This window comes from Lutjanus erythropterus, chromosome 7 (genome assembly GCF_056507025.1).
Source record: "Lutjanus erythropterus isolate fLutEry1 chromosome 7, fLutEry1.hap2, whole genome shotgun sequence".
Taxonomy (NCBI): Eukaryota; Metazoa; Chordata; class Actinopteri; order Lutjaniformes; family Lutjanidae; genus Lutjanus; species Lutjanus erythropterus.
Genome location: NC_139323.1, coordinates 29,371,079 through 29,387,971, shown reverse-complemented (window position 1 = coordinate 29,387,971; position 16,893 = coordinate 29,371,079). Strand labels below are relative to the sequence as shown.

The 16,893-nt window shown below is 40.8% G+C and overlaps 2 protein-coding genes across 5 annotated transcripts in view; one reads left to right on the top strand and one right to left on the bottom strand.

The window, feature by feature from the left end:
• agbl4 (AGBL carboxypeptidase 4) overlaps positions 1 to 16,893 on the bottom strand; it is a 543,878-nt gene that overhangs the window by 367,467 nt on the left and 159,518 nt on the right. The window contains exon 1 of one of the 3 annotated variants that reach the window (XM_084722271.1): positions 166 to 267. The exons of 1 other annotated variant lie outside the window; for it this stretch is intronic. In XM_084722271.1, coding sequence (XP_084578397.1) covers positions 166 to 211 — 46 coding nt within the window. In that variant the 5' untranslated portion in view covers positions 212 to 267. Of the gene's footprint in view, positions 1 to 165; positions 268 to 16,893 lie in introns of those variants that run through there. One more of the 3 variants, XM_084722273.1, reaches the window with a different exon arrangement.
• elavl4 (ELAV like neuron-specific RNA binding protein 4) overlaps positions 11,530 to 16,893 on the top strand; it is a 107,881-nt gene continuing 102,517 nt past the window's right edge. Inside the window, exon 1 of one of the 2 annotated variants that reach the window (XM_084723491.1) lies at positions 11,530 to 11,684. In XM_084723491.1, the coding sequence (XP_084579617.1) occupies positions 11,553 to 11,684 (132 nt within the window). In that variant the 5' untranslated portion in view covers positions 11,530 to 11,552. The remainder of the gene's footprint in view (positions 11,685 to 16,893) is intronic. The other variant, XM_084723490.1, reaches the window with a different exon arrangement.

The window sequence follows — 16,893 nt, the reverse complement described above, 5'->3', positions numbered from 1 at the left end:
CACCTGCTAGCTAGGAGGTTAGCAGACTCGCCGTTAGCGTCAATATAAAGACACGCAGCAAGCCCGAAACATGCAGCCATTGTTTGCCAGATAACGGAGCATCACCCGCTCCCTTTGCTTGTAAAGCAGCGAAGGGGAAGCCCGGTAAAGCTCATATTTACACACCAGTCTCGACGTCTCTAACAGTGTTTTCCTCCATCTTCCTCTCCATTCTGTTACACAGGAGCCGACGCTCTCTGTGTGTTGCCAAGGCAACGGAGAAGGAGGAAGCGGGAGAGGCGCTGCCGTCAACTCCATCAGTACCCGGCTGCTGCAGACCCTCAGGACAACGGTTTACAGTTCGTGTAGGTAAACTGAGATAAATTAATTTCTTTAAGTATGTGCGCTAAAGTACCAGAGTAACAACAGACGCTGATACGGACCTGTGCGCTAAGATTTAAGTGCAGAAATCATTAAATACAGCAAGCAAAGTCATTTACTACTCGCTCAGGAAAACTTAAAAATATGTAGTTCCGAATTTCCCACCGTTTGAAAACTAAATTTCACCAACATTTCCCAAATTTAATCCAACCGTATTGTCACTAACACAATGTGCAAGTACTTGTAGCCTTAATGAACAGGAAGGCTAGTGTGAGGTGGAAACACAGGAACATACATGCAATAAAACTACAATAAAATACAGATTAAAAACAAGAATAGGAACAAATGTGCAAAGAAGCGGCATACTGTATGTACATATGTACAAGCTCGTATGGAAGAGGTAGTACATGTCTGTGTCATGTAATATAGCTGTGCAAACAGCATTGTCAACATAATAGTGAGAGAAAGTGAGCTGCATGGAGCTGCAAGCGGCATTTAAATATGACAAGAGTGCAAAGAGAGCTGTATTGAACTGCGCAAAAGACACTGTAGAAGCGTCAGTAGCGCAAAGAGAGTGAATATGGCAACAGTGCAAAAGTACAGTCATTAATGAAGTTCAGCAGCCAGGTTCAGACGGCTAACAGCTTGAGGGAAGAAGCTGTTTCTGAAAATGTGCTGAATTAATACTTATAATAATATTATTATCATAACCAGGGAAAACTTCCTGTTCAGTTTGAAACAGAGCCTGATATTGGATTTTTTGTGTCTGATGTCGCTGCCAGTACAATATTAGAAAGTTAAAAATTGCTATTTCAGTATTGCCATGATTCTCTTTTTATCTATATATTAAATCCAAAATGACATCAGGGTTCTGAAACAGCAGACTTTCAGCAGTATTACTCATAAATATAAATAACTATTAAAAAACATAAATAGAACAACTGGAATTGAGAAAAGTTATCAAATCATTATCAAATCAGAATGCAACCTATAAAACTAAAAAATAAAACAATCTGCATTATGTTCTGTAAAAAATAATAATATAGAAATACGACAACATATACACTGATACTGATATAGACCGATATGGTAACGTGAGGCCAAAATCAGACCAGTATCGGTCGACTGATATATCCGTTTGGCTCCGGTTTGAAACATAGTGCATGCTTTAACATTCACATTCTGCAGGCAACACTAAACTAGAAATGATTCCCATTACACTGCCTGTAAACTGTAATCAGTATATTGTACACGGCTGAGCTTTATTGCAGCCATACCTGCATTTTTAATGGTATTTTCAGAGAAGAAAGCCAATCATTGCAGGCAGCAGCCAGAGATTCTGAATTATCCTGTAGATTGATTAAAGCTGGAGGTTTTCTAGACAATTGGAGCATAGATGTCATCAAGGCCAATCAAGCCTGGCCCTATTCCTTTCCCATTACAAAGGCTGCACCTGATTAAGTACATCAAATGAGCAGCCGCACAACTCCTGGAGCAAGAGGCATACAGGCTGCTGCTAATTTTCAGGTTATAAGCTGTGTGTAACAGGACCAAATGAATAAGACCAGGGAGAGGGCAATGATTTTTCTCTCTGTGTGTGATCTGTATTTGATGGCGAGCATCAACAGGCCGCTGAGTAGATAGGTCGGACTGATTATTTCTCAGATGACAGGAAGAGAATACAGAGCTGCTGTGTAATATTTCGTTAAAATTGAAAATTGAATAGCTGTCCTCCATGCTATGTCATTCCTTTAACACTATGCCAATTAAAGAGCTCTATGGTGGTACAATCATTCATTTTCAAGAGGGAGATTGAAATTGAATTATGGCGCATGAGAAGAATGAATTAGATACGCTACATGTTTCCCTTGTTTCTCAGCTCTTATCAAATAAAGAGACTGCATAGGAGTCGTTGAATTTACCGCAAGACCCTGACTCGTCTCTGTCACAGTTGCACTCGAGATACCGTTTGTAACCTGATCTATTGACCGAAACTCACGCTTGGTTGTTGACTTGTGAAAGAAACTGAGTAAGAGCATTATTTGCAATATTATTACCAGGGTTCCTATATGTAGTACAGAAAAGTGTGGGATTTGATTTTTAGTCATTTCTAGGTGTGGATAAGAATGAAAAAAGAAAAGACAGTATGACTATTGCCCCTATTCAGTTTTCTGAAATATACAATTAAGAATTTCTAAAACTAAATTGATCATTGAACATTTATCACTGTGAAAGTGAGCTTAATGTTGTCAAAAGCGAGGCTAGAAGTGTGGTGTACGACTGAACGCACAGCAGAGTTCAGTCAGAGCTGCGTCTACACCCTTACACCACACTGTAACACAGCTCTGCCCCAAGTGCCTTACAAATACATCAAATCTAACACCAAATTAGTTCGACATAAATTGAATTGCATATATACATCACAAATAACCAAATATGAAATGTGTCCGAACATTTATGAGTGATATAGTGATCTAGTTGTCATCAAAAAACGAAACAGACTTTGTACAAGAAGAAACAAAACCTAAATGGTTGCGGTCATTGTTGCACAGACGGTGTGAAAATTTTAAATCAAATTTTCAGTTCTTATAAAAGAGCTTAAAACTATGAGAGGAAAATAATACCCTGTTATTTATGCAGAGAGAGTTTTTAATGCAGAGACTCATACAAAATGATGCCTCTCAATAACACAACACAAACTTACTTGATCCCACACCGGGTAAATTCACTTGTTACAGCAGCTCAAAGATTGAAAGTATAAGTAGAAAACAGAGTGAATGATAAAGTGAATACAAAAAATAAAAATAGAATAAAATATTACAGAATAAAAATCTAAAATATGAAATTAAAAACTATATACAGTATATACACCTTTTACTTATACAGATATATGGATAATTGTTCATGATAATTGCACACATGTAACACAATTGTGTAGCATTATACTAAGAAAAAAAAAATCATATTGCTTTGTAAAATGAATAATTGCACAGAGGTACAGAGATTATGTTGCACAGGACAGTTGCACAATGTGATTAGATATTATTGCACATGATAATTTCACAGTGTAAATATAAATATACATTATATATAATCACCCACAACCCAGCAGCGGTGTGTAGTGCCCTCTACATTCACAGAGACGTCGCCATCCACCTGTACCTTCCCATTTTCTCATTAAGTTGCTTTACTAAGAACTCTTTACCGACCCACACTGGTACCTTGAAATGAGACTCAACTAGTATAGGTAACAAGTATATGTAGCACCAATTAATTTACTTCTTACTTACTTCTTCTTCTTTGGACGGTGATGTTTGACAGCTGAGCAGGCACAATGCATAAATGCAAGTTTTCCCAGGGGTGGCTTGACAATCCCCAATATAAAGCCTGGTTGGCTAAGGATGTTAACAGATGGAAATAAAAATAACATTTATTCATGTAATAAACCTCTATTTGTACTCACTTGTCAAATATGGTCTGAAAAATATACAGACAATTGGTAAATTAAAACAATAATAATTAATTACTGTGCTAAATAATACCTGGTGTCCCATATTGGGACTTAAGGCAAAATGTCAGACTTGAATTTCACACCTCAAGTGTCTGTGGTGCCTTAATGATGTTAAAAAAGCACAATACTTTATTATAACAAAGCTTTTAGTCATATGAAGTCTTTTTTTCTTGATGGGTTTCCTTTTCTTTTAAAGCTTCACATTCTATATAGGTGTGTCCTCCTTTAAAACACGTCTGAAGGAAGAGAAAAAATAGCAACACTTTCAACAATAACCCCTGTTCTTTCTGTCCAAGTAACCACTCCACATGTATGCAGTGTGTTTCTTATCATGATGTTTGCAAAGTGCAGCGATGATTTAATGAATACATCCATCACTGTAAAACAGAATAACATGAAAGAGAAGTACGGTCCACACCAGAGTCTCTCAAATTTTAATTATCTCTCAGGAGAATGCATTTCTACATGCTTATCAAAACAGTTTTGACCTCTCATGATTTCTCAACATATGAATGTTCTTCACATGTAGACATCTCCGTCATGGTTTAGTACAGAATCTACAATAACATTAAAAATATGTGTCTATTTTAAGCATGGGTGGGAAGTGAGTGGAGGACACAATGCTGTGTAGAAGTTATCACAAACCCCGTGGGGAAACAAAGGTGTTTTTAAGCCTTCTCTGGGAAAGATACTTTTTCTTCTAAAGTGTAAAATGATCAAATAAGTCTGTGCTTGTAGCTCCCTACCATAACTGAAAGAGGAAAAAAAGACATGTTTATGTTTCCAGCCTGAAGCGCCATGTGTGCATGTGTGCGTGTGTGTGTGTGTGTGTGTGTGTGCTGAGGGAGCAAATCTATGTTTTTGTATTTGTATTCAAGCAAGTACAGGGAAACCCTTTTTACTCTGGCCATCTAAGGACTTCGACACATAAAGTTCATCATCAATGAAGGAGGAAGTCATGCAAAAATCAAAACACAAGTGGCGGTGAGTTGGTGACGGGTGGTTTGTGAGAGGCGAGGGGGGGGGGGGTTGCAGAGACCAGCCGGCGGTACACAGAGAATCACTATGGTGACAGCAATCAGGGGGCTCAGGGGACTGAGGCTTGGTCAGAGAGGAAGGCTTGAGAGGCAGCTGACTGAGGAATCAGCCCTCACTCTGGATGATTCAACTGACAGCTCCCCCCCCCTCAGGCTCTGCCGGACCAGCCATCCCCAGAGACCGCGGGCTTTACAGAACAGGGATGTGGCTAGCAGCCCTTTTCCGAGGGAGAAAAAAAAAATTGGAATTGAAGCCAAGACGCTACAACAGTGCCATAACACAGCGATGTTGTTGACGATACTTACACGTATCCTGCTGATGAAAACGTAAAGAGAAAATGTGCTAATTTAAAACATGTAAACAATATGATATGCCACATCCAAGTGTGAGCTTCTCTACATATTTTTTTGTTGTCATGTTTTACATAAACCGTTAAATCTAACAGTCTGCTAACACTTCCTCTGCTTTGTACCTCGCCGTTACCCCATTAATCGTCACCCTCTCCTCTCTCTTTATCTGTCACTTCCTCCGTCTCTCTCTGTCCCTTTCTCCCTCCCTCTCTGCTACACTGGACAGCGTCCACCTAAACAGATGGTCCAGTGTCAATAGGCTGCTATTAACTGGCCGCTCTCCCCGCTCTGATCCAAGACAGCAAAAAGCACATTCAAAGCACTGGGAATAAATCCTGATGGAGCCACGAATAAGACAACACTAAGATTAGCATTAGTAAAAATAAAGGCAATACCAATCACTCCGTCAGCATCATTTTTTCCAATTAAAGGCATGACATGCAACATTTTCCTAAAAAAAAAAGATATAAACATAATCTGTTTCAGTTATCACTTATGACCCACTAGTAGTGTGTGTTGGAGTCTGTACCTGCAGAGATCCTGCCCTCTGTTTCCTCTTTCCTTATTTTCTTTTTTTTTTTTTTGCTGTGCACAAGATGCTTTACAAATCCAAAATGTTGGTATTTGACGTCCTGAGAATGAAACTCATTCAACCATCTTCCTTTTGCATTTACAAACAGCTCAGACAAATCCTACTGATTCTACCTTTCATGGTTTTTCTTGAGAGAATTTAATAAGTCCTTCTGTTTTATACCATAGGCCTTTCTTATTGCTGTGCTCATACTTTTGGATAAACTATGAAACAAAAGACAAGTACAAAACAAACTAGAACTGCAAGCAGTTATGAACGGGGGCCAAGCCTCCCCGCACGATCCCGGTCCCCGCGGCCCTCGGAACCCGCCGCCGCGGGCTCCTAGGGACGCGGGGCTCGGGGCGATCGCGGGGACGCGCGCCGTCGTCCGAGCTGCGGTATTCATGACCAATCATTAGGTAACTTTGCGGTCGGCCTCAGGAGGGAACCCACATCATGCGCAGCGAATTTAGGACGACTCCGAGCAACTTTTGGGAAACCTGATGTTTTTGGGTTTGTAGCGCCCCCTATTGGCCGATCCGCACCAAATTTGGCACAGCGTCTGTCGATGACCTCTGGAACGAGTGTGTTAAGTTTGAAGTCAAAAGACTTTAGTTTGACCTAAATATGACACAACATGCGTTTTTTGAGCTAGCCAAAAAAATCGTTCGGTTATAATTAGCGCATATTTTGGTGTGCAACAATTCTTTTGATAACTTTTCGTCAGACACGTTTAGACATCGTATGTGCAAAGTTTGGCGCAGATGGCGCTTAAACTGTAGGAGGAGTTCGCAAAAGTAGGTTTTGGACATGTGGTGACTTAGCGACGGCAATTTGCGGCAAAAGTGGGCGTGGCCAACGTCAGAAAATCCAGCGCTTTTCAGGGAAGACGGCAATGTGAGATTTTTCAACGTCTCATTTAAAATGTGGAAGTTATAGGCAAAAATGCGTTATAGCGCCACCTAGTTGGGTTTGTAGCGCCCCCTATTGGCCGATCTGCACCAAATTTGGCACAGAGTCTGTGGACGACCTCTGGAACGAGCGTATTAAGTTTGAAGTCAAAAGACTTTAGTTTGACCGAAATATGACACAACATGCGTTTTTTGAGCTAGCCAAAAAATCGTTTGGTTATAATTAGCGAATTTTTTGTCGTTCAACGATTCCTTTGATAACTTTAGATCAGACACATCTAGACATCGTATGTGCAAAGTTTGGCGCAGATGGCGCTTAAACTGTAGGAGGAGTTCGAAAAAGTAGGTTTCGGACATGTGGCGACTTAGCGACGGGAATTTTCGGCGAAAGTGGGCGGGGCCTACGTCAGAAGATCCAGCGCTATTCGGGGAATACGGCAATATAAGATTTTTCAACGTGTCATTTAAAATGTGGAAGTTATAGGCAAAAATGCGTTATAGCGCCACCTAGTGGAGCACGAACGCGATTTTCGGTAGGCGGGATCTGAGTCCTATTCTACATGTACCCATAAAATTTCAAAACCCTAAGTATTATACTTTGGCAGAAATTAATTTTTTTTGTTTATCTTGTAATAAGCCCCGCCCACATCGACCTGTCATGACCCCCTTGAAGATATGGCCTCAGGACCAGCCCTACGTCGTACGGACCAAATTTTGTAGAAATCGGTGCAGCCGTTCTAGAGATATAAACTTCCCATATCTCTAGCGCCCCCTAGGCGCCAACATTCGCCAAATTCAGCTCATAGGCTCCCAGTCTCATGCCAACCAAGGATCTCTGATTTGGTGTCGATAGCATTTACTTTGACCGAGATATGCAACATTTTCCATTTTTACGGCTAGCTACGGAAATTTGTTCGTTAATAATTCGCGGAATTTTCAACCCAAAAAACATCTTTTGATAACTTTAGCTCATGAGCAGCAGAAGAGTGTCCGGGCCAATTTTCGTGCAGATCGGACAAAATCCCTAGGAGGAGTTCGAAAAAGTAGGTTTTGCAGTTTTCGCGATTTTGCGGGAAAAAAAATCGGGGCGGAAGTGGGCGTGGCCAATTGCAAAGTGACTCAGCTCTATTCAAGGAACGTGGGGATATAAGGTTTTTGAATGTGCGACATACGGTGTGGGAGTTATAGGCCAAAACGCGTTGTCCTTGGTTATAGCGCCCCCTACAGGCGTACATGGGCAGTTTTTTGCGTCTGAGGTACGTGCGGGGGTGTGGGCCAGCCCTCAAATTTGCATCGTCCAAACTTGCACGGTTTAGCCTGCAGCAGGACTTTTATCGGGAGAAGAATAAAAATAGAAAATAAAAATCTGAACAATTACAATAGGGTTCCCAGCACCGCTGGTACTGGGAAACGCGTATGCTTGCATCCGCGTTCCCCAGTCCCCGCGGGCTTGGCCCCCTAAATAAGAGAATCAGCCACATCCAAATCAAGCAAATTATACAAAAGACATATAAAACAAAACAAAAAAACAGGTAGGGAGACACTGGAAGCAGATTTACTTTAGGTGAAAATGTTATTTTAGTGGTATTTTGCCTGTTGCTTAGACCCAAAAAAGTTTTTTAAAAAAAAAGAAAGAAAGAAAGAAAGAAAGAAGGAGGGAAAAGATTGTATGGTATTCCATTATTGTATTCATTTAGCCCAATATGACTGGAAGCTGCATACTTGCAGCTTTTAAAAAAAAGGTGGTTCAGGCTGTAACCATTTTCTAGTTACGGCTTTCTTACTTGCTGCCAAAATCATTTTATATAAACACCAGTTGTCTTCCTACAGTCATGTTTTCAGGTAATAAAATATCGTACATCAAACCTAAATGGAATCTTATTATCAAGTACCTTCTTTATAACCGTTGATTAATTGATTAATCAATTAATCATAATTAAAACAAAACTTTTTGCGTAGACCAAAAATACCATTGTATTTTTCCCACTCAATCAAAGCTGTTTTTCCAGATTGCATGCTCTCATAAAAAAACATAAAAAAGATGATGGCCAACACATTAAACATATATAATTGAATATTAGATAAAAGGCAAAGCCCGCTCATAGAAACACACTCTGCTGATTTTAAATTTCATAGCAGAACGATTAATTTTACATGATCACTCAAATTCTTAACAACTGATTAATCAACCATCTCTAGTTTACAGCATTTTCATTATTGTGAAAACAAGCAAACATGACTTTTCTTGAAGTGTATTAGAGACACGCAGCAAGTTTTCAGCATATATGTTTTTTTCAAACTATAAATGAATGTTGGGAGGTCTGCTAATTTGCTGATTATGTTTCTCTCAAAACCTGATTTAATGAGTTGATTGAACTCTAGTGTTCTGAAAATTAATTGAGATTTTAAGTTTAATTAACTTGAATATATAAAACTTGTATATTATCATTAAGTTAATGAGAAAAGATTAGTTGATTCCACTAATTCGTCTATGATTTTTTACAGTGTGACCTGCAAAAAGGAACACTGCAGTCCCAATAAAATATATTTTCTCCAAAACCCGAGGCTTAAATTTCATAAACATTTTGCCTTTTTTACAGCCTCTAGATGCAGCTACAGTACACAGTGAGTCATACTCCGAAATCTCTCAGGTGTTATCGACTGAAACCAAGAATGTAGTGAATCATATCCTTGGCACAAGTCTCTCTAATCTGTTTTTTTTTTTTTTTTCTTTTTGCCTTGTTTATTTGTTCCGTAGTTGGGATCTCCTGCCATGCCTGTGACTGGCTGCTTCGTCATCTCTGTGCCACACCCTGCTGAGGAAAAGGACAACCACCTGACCTTGATGCTCACATCAGCCCAGCCCTCACTTTTCCCCCACTGCTGCTGCCTATTACTAAGAGGTACCATTCATTTCCACTCTCTCGAGGTCTCTGATAGGGTACAGCTTTTATTACCTTCCATTACTTTACATGTAACTGTCTCAAAAACATCTCCAAGGAAGAATTATTTCCCTCCCAAAAAGTCGAGTTGATGATGCTTTTCGACACTTGAATCCTGTTTTGGAAAGAGCCATAATTAGATAACAGGACCGAACAATATTAGCCCCCGCACCTCCTAACCGATCAAGCCTCCACACCCCCTAACCGATCAATTTACCCCTGGTTGTTATGTTTGATCTGGACGGGAGTGAGAGCTAATATGAGTGCAAACGTTCCTTCACCATCTCTAGCAAGAAAAGAGGAGAAGAGAGGAAAATGTGGAAGATAGGAGTGGCACAGAGAGGAAGGGATGTGGCGGCGATGGTGTCGCTGCTGCTAGAACAGTCTTCCCACCTTGTGGTAGCACGGCGAACTGTAGCTGCATCAATGCGTGAGCAATGGGGAGAGGGAGAGAGAGTGATGCAGAGAGAGATGGAGTGAGAGAGATAAAGAGGGAGGGAGGAGGGAGAGCGAAGGAGAGAGCCAGAGGGAGTGATACACAGAGAGAGAGAGAGAGTGGTGAGAGAGCAAAAGGGAGGGGAGTTTAAACTAAGTGCTATGTTGTGGGACAGGCTAATCTGCTAGCGAGCAGTGTGAGGATCGGAGCGTATTGTGTGAGCCAGTGTGCGGGGGACAGATAAGGGAGCCAGCCAGCCCGCCAGCCCGACCCACCGACCCACCGACCGCCTGACTGCCTGTTTTAATGTGCTGACTCTGGGGAGATTTAAAAAAAAAAAGAGAAACAGCATATTGACTCCTTAGACGTGTGTGCGGAGACCCTGGGCACAAACGCCACCACCACTACTACAGCCACAGCCAGCAAGAGAGGTGCATCAGCAAGACAGAAACAGAGCGCTTGAAAATATCACAACTCCAAAAAAAATCTGAAAATTATAGAGGATTTTTTATCCCCCTCTTTTTTCCAACTGATTTCATTTTTTCTTTCTTTCTTTTTTGTGTTTTTTCCCGGGACTGACTCCCAACCGTAAGACGACAAAAAAGGGGGAGCAAAGAACTGAAGAGAATCTGAAAATAAAAAGGACAGAACGAAAATAAAAAGCACCGAACCTGAACATGTTCGAAATAAGCCGAACACTCAACGCTGCTTTGTTGAGCAATGAGGTAAAGAGATTTGGATTTGTTTCTTTTCTCCACACCTCACCTGTGTATGTCTGCTGCCAACCATTCTGTCATGTGTGTTCCTGTGTGTCTGTGCATGTGTCTGTACACTTGTGTATGCCTGTAGCCAGAAGACAGAGGGATTGATAACAGCAGCTATTATATTTCCTGGGTTTGATAGTCGGAACGGAGGAAAAGGGGACTGCTACGCTTCTCACACTCAACCTGGCTTGTAATAATAAATGGAGAGCTAGTGCCTAGACTTTATATCGCTCTATTGTAACAAAACCAAGGTATATATCAAATCCATAGGCTTGCTTGTGAAATTGCCCACCTGGGGCTAAAATTGTATGTGTGCCTTCATGTGCACGTACAGTATGTCTGCAAGTGTGAGTGTGTGTGCCTGCGTGTTCACACATGCATTTGTGTGAGAGCAAAGTGTTCTGTAATCCCCCTCTACCTCCTCTCTTTCTTCATGTGTCCCCCCCCCCACCCCCGCCCCCTCCTCCTCCACCACCACCTCACCCCCCCACTCCCTCTTCTGTCCTTTACCATTCTCACCGTCCTTCCTACCTGCTGTTATCTGTTCTCCTTCCCTTCTCTCACACCCCTTCCCTTCTCTCTTTTTTCTCTTTTCTCTCCTCCCCTCTCTTCTCCTCCTCCTCCTGTGTCCGTGTGTGAGTGTGTGTGTTCTGTGAGCAGCATCTCAAGATGATGGCGAGGTACGGGCAGCTCTCGGGACTAGCAGCCAGTGGCGTGGGCTCCGTCCCCGAGACGCGCTCGCCGCTATTTCCCAGGGATCTCCCGTCATCGCCAGCCCAGATGGGCTACAGGTCACCCCTGGTAAGAGGATAGACAGACCAATGTATCTCCATCTCTTTAATGAACACTGGCGAGCATAATAGTGAGAAAAGAAACAGGGAAAAAAGAAGAGTGTGGTAGTTAGTGTGTATGAATCTGTGTGTGTGTGTGAGGAAAAGAGCGAAAGGGCAGAAAGAGAGCAAATCAATTGTGGGATTCTGCCTGTATCCCCAATGGATAGTATTAGTAAATATTTACATTGGTATGTTTGTTCAATTACGGACGCCTACTCTGTCTTTAGCCTCTGCCAGTCAGACTGTTATCAAGGGAATTTGAGGTGTTTGTGTGTGTGCATGCATGTGTGAGTGTGGGTAATATATTTTACGTTTGCTGTATTTTGTGAATTCTGAGGTATTTGCATTTAACGTTTGATGATGAATTAACTTTGATAGTGAATTAATAAATAGGAATTAGCAGCACACCTACAATTCTAGCATTTTAAACTTTATATAACATCCCTGCAAAGCAAAGATTATTTTCTCAACAGCCTTAGGAAATGCACTGTGCAGTTATGTAAGATGACAGATTTCAAATGTCATTTGATCACAACTATCAATCCAATTCAATTCCGATAAACATCTGACAAGTCACATTAACAGAGGAAGTAGGGACGCTGTAGATAGATGTGATATTCTGCACTGGAGTCAACATTACTTTGCCATTTCCACAGAAAAAGATTTCTTCAAGGGAAAGTGAATGAGAGAGAAAAAAGGGGCATGAGAAAACCCTGAGCGTTTAGGCAAAACCGTTGTAAGAAAATCCCTGACTCGCCGCATTAAAGCGACATGAAGCTGTGGGTGTCTAATCCGCTGTGGGCTCTTCATTGGTTCGGCTCCCCTTCAAACTGGCTCAGATCCACACCCCAGAGCCTCCCGGAAGCCTTCATAACCCACTGTCATGCTGCTGACTGTACCCAGGGGTTTCCGTCAACTGTATGCAAATGCACGGCGAGGATAAGCAGTGAAAAACGTCCGTTAGGAGTTGGGCTTCGAAAATGTTTTTCAGTTTTTTGTTTTTTTTTGCTTTGAATTCTTACACGAGTTCAAAGACGCCTGTCCAGTGTTTTGTTGTTATTATACAGCACACAGAATTGCTGTGTTTCCCACTGCCCGTTCAGACTCACAACAGTGTTATCTGCTGTTTGCATAAAGCTGCTGGACCATAAATTATTTGTTGAAACTAGTGGAACTAATTAGCTGAATTTATTATATAAATATGATTGACGTGTTAACATGTTTTGATGCATCTTATCGGCATCTTATTAGGTGGAATAACAGAAACTGAGGTAATTACTTTACCAGCTTGATGCCAGATTACTAGTTGAAAATTCTGTTAAATTTCAAGGCAACATTTTCAAAAAAAACAATTTATAGACTCATAGAGAATCCTTCTCAATCATCACATATGACCCACCAGAAGTGTGTGATGGTGTCTGTATCTGCAGACACTCTGCCTTCTGCCTGTATTTACCAACACAAAACATCAGTATTTGACATCCTGGGAATGAGACTCAAAAATCAACTATCTTTCTAGATTGTTTATGAACAGCTCAGACAAATCCTACTGATTCTACCTTGAATAACAACAAAAAAAGTACAGGGTCAAAATGAATTAAAAACATGTTGTTATTAATAACCGAGTGACTATTAGGTCCTCGTCATGCATAGTTTTATTTCTGGTAAAATGGTTTGGAAATGGTTTATTTTTGTGATTTTTGCACATTTGTCATCAGTGTGTTTCTGGTGATGAGGCATATTCCTGTGTGTGTGTATGTGTGTGGGCGAGTGAGCGTGTGTATAAGCGCACATGTGTTGAAAATGTGTGCGTGTGCATGATTACCCTGGTTAAAAAAGACCATCGTTATAGTGATTAATGGTGCCTTCATTAAGCACTGCGAGATCATTTGCATACATTAGATAAATGTGCTGGAAGATTCTGGTGGCTTTGGTGTGTAAAGCTTCAAAAGCAGCATCGCGTTTTTGACTTGCGGTGATATCAAACAGAAATACAATTCTAGACTGGCAGCAGAATATTGCTTTGTTAAGAGAAAATGGAGAAAATTCATTGTTTTAGGAAATATAGTTAATTTATCTATTAACCACTGATTTATATAATATTACCATTAAAAACTGAGACACTACAGTTTATTTCCATTGCATTAAATGAGTGCTTTGATAAATTAATAAAAAGCTTAATGGTTTCGTCCTCCAATATACTAAATGCCTGCAGCAAAGTTTACCATTACTTCCCCTTGGCAACACTATGTTCAGTTTGTTTAGAGCATTAGTGTGTGTGTTTGTGCTACATGTCTTGTCTGTTTGTGTGTGTGTGTGTGCATGTTCTCAGTCTTGCATCAGTTGTGTGTTTAAAAGAGCATTTGAAGAATTAAACTGTGAGCCCATCAGAGCCCAGGCACATGGAGGAGAGATTCAGCGTGCAATTAATGACATTTCGACTGATTTTCTTCTGTTAAAAAAATGAGCATCTGCGATATCAGTTTTCAGCATTTAAGATGACCTGGCAATCTCAGTCATGTCACCTCACACAAAGCGGTTCAAATTAGAAAAAAAAAAAAAAACAACAACATGTAAGCAAAAACTGAATCACAAATTATTCCGTATTTCAGTCGCTGAGATCTAATTTTCAAAAGCCCACATCTAAAAACCTGCAGTGCGCCGTGCTTCAGAGCTGAATGCTGTTAATTTGTAGAAAGCTCCACTGATTACCCACTGCAGGCAGCTGCCGTTCTCTATGTGACACTAGGCTTTGTTTGACAACTCCAATCTTTTCTGTTTCAACATTAAAAAAAAAAAAAGCAAAAAAAAAAAAACAGAGGGTTGCATTTCAGACCTGTGTGAAGAGGTTCATCGTCAGCACAACAACAAACAGACAGAGGAGGAGGAAGAAGGCTCAGAAGCTGTCAAACGTGTGCAGCTACGGTACATCAGCACCAGCCAGGAGATAGTTAGAGGTCATCTCTATTTCATAACAATGATTAGCTCCTTCCATCTGCCGCTCGCTGCACTTCCCCTTTCCTTGATTGCAGTGTTCTCTATATCCAGGAAATTAGTTCATTTATGCTCTGAACGACGCCACAGAGGGGAAAAAAGATGCTCATAGTCAGAGAAACAGAGAGATGGAGATAGAGCGTCAACAAATAAAATCATGCCTCAGGTACAATGGTGGCTGATTAATGCAGAACTGACAAAAACAAATGTGACTGTTGTAATGTATTTTACCAACAGATAAACGATTTAAAAAAAATAACTCTTACGGATTCAAAAGTGCAAACCAGAAAAAGCCAGAATATATACTTGAAATAATTTTATCATTTTCCTTTTTAACTGCAGAGACAGCAGCTCATAACATGGAGGTATGATGTTGTGTCGTGTTCAGAAAAGCTTTTTCAGCTATAGGGTAGTAGAAAAAAAGACATGCTAGTCAGCCATATCATCCCTATAGCGTAATATCAGACTGGAGCGGGTTATTGCCGCACCGTGTCATAGAATTTACATGCAACATCACATGAACACCGACTGTGCAGCTTTGTGCGTGTGTGTGTGTATACATCATGTCATGTTTGCACTTGATATGAGCACATGTGGTGTGTCAGTTACGGGGGAACACAGAGAAGCTGAGAGACACTGCGAGGGGGGCCTGAAGGGTTCAGATTTGTTGGAAGAGCTGAGTCGTGTGCGCGTGTGTGTATGTGCGCGCGCATGTGTGTGTGTTGGAGTGTGTGCGTGTGCTGGCCACCAGTGCTGCAGGGAGGGCCTAGAGATCAGCAGCTGAGCCTGTGTCCCGCTGGGAGCCATCACTGCAGAATGGAGCAGGTGTCTGCAGGCTCATGCGCACAAACACACATACACACACACACACACACACACACACACACACACACACACACACACACACACACACACACACACACTGTAACGCTAAGTGAACTCTCTCTTTCTCTTCACTGTCTCTCTTTTTCTGTCTCTTTTTTGTGCACACCCAACCCGCCAATTTAGCGTGTCCACAGGATGCCTTTAAGTGTGTATTTCCGTGTTTTTCATCATTACCTATTTTTCATACGCATCGACTCTATCCTATACATGAGACATAAAAAGGTGAAGATGTGGATGTGATCTATAGTCTATAGTCTAACAACAGAACAGGCTGCTGCAGCGACACGAGCGCCCACGCCCAAGCAAAGGTCACCTTTCTGTGCGTTCAGGTACTTTGGCCTGGAAGTAATGACCTGTAATTTCACCTATATAATGGCAGTGACAGGGCTCAGGGCTTCTGAGTCGAGTCTGTGTCTAGTAACAAACTGATCACGTTTTACTTCAACGTATAATAAACACTAAGTAATTATTAGAGGGGTGGGCGCAGAGCACAACCCCATAATCCAGATGTAAACAAAAGGGTCGCCACAGCCATCAAAAAACAAAGCAGAAGATTTGAACCTGCTATTATTCCCACACTGATTGACAGGTCTTTTAATACACAGATTAGCATAACTACATCTGAGCAATTCAAGTTTTCGGATACTGATAATGATTGTAATTGCAGCAATAAAACGGGCGGATATTTTCTGTCAAGAAATAAACAAAATAGAGGTTTCTGTGGCGTCACAGTCTCCAGGGACAGTCCCGAATCACAAACAGTTGTTCCGAATCCCGTCCTTTTTCTTATTAATAATCAACAACATTAATCAATTGAATATTCTGATCAAATTACATATATAGGCTAGAATTCCTGCTTTTAGTTATTTAAAAAATGTCATGCTTGTTTTTGTAAAATATGTATTACTGATGTGTTTTCATTTGCTTTTTGCACTGATCATACATAACAGACTGTTGAGGTCTGCCAGATGACAGAGAGTATGGGAGGAAATTTGCTGGAAAATATCTAGAAAATATAGTTTTATGATCCTACATCTTAATAACAATCTAACCTGCCAAAGATACATTTAAAATTGACTGTAACGTACCTGTGACCTGTGCCAGGACACTGTGCTTCATATGATCCCAGAATCTGTAACTGATATTTATAATATTAATAACAAATAATGTTACTCTAATTTAATGTATTTTAATTCTTCTAACATGACACACCAACACCCAACTTACTTCCCCGAACCATTCTCATCTGGCCTCCCTGGTCTCCAGTGATATATGGGAAAAAATAATATTTGTGTGTG